Here is a 3,735-nt window from a genome sequence, read left to right on the forward strand (position 1 = left end):
TGGAGATGATTGAAAACTTGCAATATGCCGTTATTAGTGAGTTTTCATATGGTTGGCCTGAGTTGGAAGAACTGAGAACCATCATTCCTAAACAATGTGGTGCAAAGGGTAAATGTACAGTAAGGTTTTTTAGAAATTGACATGTTTTGATACGATGCACGTTAATGGAAGATTTTGTCGCTATATCTTCTAAACCTGCCTTTTGGTTGAAGTCGAGGGATGGTTGTTCTTATCAAATGAAGCCCTTGACCTATGATTCTAACTTTAAAATAGATGAAGAAACATCCATAGCCATGGCTTGGATTTCGTTTCCAAGCTTGTTGCCCACTTATTTTGTGAAGGGGTCACTTTTTACGTTAGCATCTGTTGTTGGAAAACCTGTGCAGGTGGACTTGGCTACTGTCAACAAAACAAGGCTAAACTATGCGAGGGTTAAAGTTCAAGTTGACTTAATAACTGATAAACCAAAGTTTGTGATGATGGAAATTGAGGATGATGATACTAAGGTTATCAGAGAAGTCATGGTGAAGATCCAATACGATTATCTACCTAGATACTGCACTGAATGCATGTTACAAGGACACTCAAATGCTGAATGTAGACTGTTGCATCCAGAGTTAGAGGAGGAGGAGGTTGTTTCTAGTCCTAGCATGGATAAACCATTAGAGAACCATGATGTTCAGAGGAAGCAGCCAGCGAAACAAAACCATGAAGGGAGGTATAATCATGGTTATAATAGGAGATATAGAAGAAGATTAGCTCAAAAATTTATTCTAAAGGTTTTGTCTAGTGGAGTTGTAGTTACATATCCTGGGGAGCTTATTAAGAAGAATAATTTTGAGCAAAGTGAAGTACATAAGAACAAGGTTGATGTGAAAGATCAAAATAACAGCACCAAGCAACATGAAGAAATCCAGAAAGTAAATAAATTTGATGCTCTTGCTAATTTGGTAGAGGAAGATCAGCACAATCAGGAGAATACAAGTAGTTCTGAAGTTGTTCAAAAAAAGCAGAATACAAAGGGTTGGGTGCTGAACAAATTTGATTCAAGTCATACAGCCAATGATGTTGAAGGAGTAGGGGTGGTGGAAAACACTACCAATAAGGTGCAGACAACAAAGAAGAGTTTATAATCAATGGAGTAGACATGGACAATGATGAAGTGAAGAATGCTAGTGATGATGTTGTATATATAGCAGATGCCACTAATAACCTTACTGATGAAAATTCACAGTCTAAGGAGGCTAGTGAGGAAGGTGGGGTTATTGTTGCTAAAGTAGCAGATCCTAATATTGTTGAAGAGAAGGTTGATGGGAATGGAGATGATGGTATAACAGCTGATTCTAGTAATGATGGATCAACCATGCCTCTATGGGTAATAGTTGTAATAAGGTGGAGACAATAGAGAAAGAGGTAGTAAATCAAGCTACTACTGTTACTAATATGAGTGATAATGGGGAACCTCTTAAGGGACATTTGGAGGATTCAGAAGTAGTGATAAATCATTCTAACATGGTAGGTGTTGATATCAAAGATTAAGAGGAGAAAGGAAATAACTTGCCCAATGAAGAGGAGTAAGAAAATGTAGATGATGTTTCAAGTAATGACTGTATGCCTACATCAAGCCCTGGGCAAATTGATTTAGAGACTACTGTGGACAATGTGGAACATGATGACCCTATTATGGAAGATATTAATGATACAACGGTTAATGTGGAGACAGCTTTCACAATGGTGGTAGATGTGGATGATCAGGTCAATAGTAAGGAAATAAAGTTGATTCTTGAAGGTCTGAAATCAATGGAACAACCATATAAGGTTGAAGAAGTGAATAGATCTTCAATTGATGATCACCAGGAGGAAGACCTTAGAACAAAGGAGGATGGATCTAATATTGCTGTTATAATTGAAGAGAGTGAAGTATCAGGTAGCCCAACTGATAAAGCTCTTGCTGTTGGAAGTTATCCTTTGTCCAGTAGTAAAAGCAAGGAAGCTTCTGAAGTCACAACTTTGGTATTGAAAGAAAATACTCACATGGTGTCTGTCTCTAAGAAGAATTCTCCACATAAAGAATTTCATGCTTTAGTCTCTCATGATCTTAATAGCTTGGATAACAACAAGGAGAAAGAGGGTATGATGAAGGAAGAATGCAAAAGTACAGAATCATGCAGCATGGAGGATGAAGATATTATGGCTCATAAAGTTGATGTGTCAAAAGTGGTTGATATGAATGTCAATCTTTGGAGTTAAAAGTTCAAAGAAAGGTAGAAGGAATAAGCATGGGGGTGAAACTCAATCTGCTAAAGCTAAGGGTAAAAAAATGCAAACAGGATCCAAGGATGGAGAAGTAAAACTATTCAGGATTCTACCAAAGAGGAATCTTTGCAAACAAAACAACTTCCCAATGATGAAAACACTCGTTTGGAATTTCAGAGCTGTCAATACTCATAAGGCTTTTCACAAAGTTCAGATGTTGCATAAACACCGTAAGTTTGTCCTGATATCTTTGTTAGAGCCTTTCCAACAATCCAGACATATAGACAGATATAAGAGAAGATTAGGTATGAACCTGGCTAATCACAACTGCAATGGAAAGATTTGGTTTTTTGTTACTGATGGTATTGAAGTGGATGTTCTAATGGACACTGATCAACAAGTGACTATTAAGATGTTGTTTCAGGATAGTGGCAAGTGTATGATTTTAAATATAGTATATGCAAAGTGTGATGCCGGTGAAAGAATGGTGATGTGGGATAATACTTATCAATTGGCAAGCTTTATGGACTTGCCTTGGATGGTAGGGGGAGATTTTAATGTCATTATGCATGAGGAAGAAAAGATAGGAGGTTTACTAGTATATCCAGCAGAATATGAAGATTTTGCCTTTTGCATGAACTCTTGTGAATTATCAGAGGTAGAGTTTAAAGGCAGTCCTTTTACTTGGTGGAATGGAAGGGCTGGTCATGATTGCATTTTCAAGAGATTGGATAGGATTCTGGTCAATTAGCAATATCAGAATTGGTTCAGTAACTTGAATATGGAGCATTTACTAAGAACATGATCAAATCATGCACCTCTTCTTCTCTCAGCAGGAGAAAAAATTCAGTTTCAAAAGCATTTTATATTCCTGAAGTTTTGGCTGGAGCATGAGACATTTGCAGAAGTGGTGGAACAACATTGAAGAATTGATTTTGTGGGTGATCTTTTTCTTACTTTTAAGTTTAAGATGAAAAGCTTGAAATCTGCTTTGTCAAAATTGAGCAAGGATACCTTTGGAGATCTTTTTAAGCAGTTAACAATAAGGAAGGATATAGTTAGGATTAAAGAACAACTGTTTGAAGAAGAACCAACAGAAGAAAATAGCGGGGTACTGCAGTTGGCACAGGCTGAACACAAAAGATATATACATTTTGAGGAAGAATTTTGGAGACAAGAAGCAAGCATCCAATGGTATTCTGAAGGAGACAGAAATACAAGATATTTTTATAGTCTTGTGAAGGATAGAAGAAAGAGGTTGTTGCTTACATGGATTCAGAATTTAGATGGAGATTGGCTTGACAATATAGATGATATTGCTAGTGAAGTTGTTTCTTTTTATCAGAACTAATTCTCTCAAGAAGGGGAGGTACTAGAATATAACTTGTTGGACTTCATACTTGAGAGAATAAGTGAAAAGCAGAACCGACTTCTTTGTGCATTGCCTACTATTGAAGAAGTCAAAAATGTTGTGTTTCA

At 36.8% G+C, this 3,735-nt stretch overlaps 1 protein-coding gene across 1 annotated transcript; it reads left to right on the forward strand.

Moving 5' to 3' along the window:
- Positions 1–2,320: 2,320 nt before the first annotated feature.
- LOC132042062 (uncharacterized) lies at positions 2,321–3,007 on the forward strand. The gene has a single exon (XM_059432690.1). The coding sequence runs from the start codon at positions 2,321–2,323 to the stop codon at positions 3,005–3,007; it is 687 nt and encodes a 228-aa protein (XP_059288673.1).
- Positions 3,008–3,735: the final 728 nt, after the last annotated feature.

This window comes from Lycium ferocissimum, unplaced genomic scaffold (genome assembly GCF_029784015.1).
Source record: "Lycium ferocissimum isolate CSIRO_LF1 unplaced genomic scaffold, AGI_CSIRO_Lferr_CH_V1 ctg13055, whole genome shotgun sequence".
NCBI classification, from domain to species: domain Eukaryota; kingdom Viridiplantae; phylum Streptophyta; class Magnoliopsida; order Solanales; family Solanaceae; genus Lycium; species Lycium ferocissimum.

Coding starts and splice junctions, on each gene's coding strand:
- LOC132042062 (XM_059432690.1), top strand. CDS start 2,321: ATGCAAACAGGATCCAAGGATGGAGAAGTAAAACTATTCAGGATTCTA.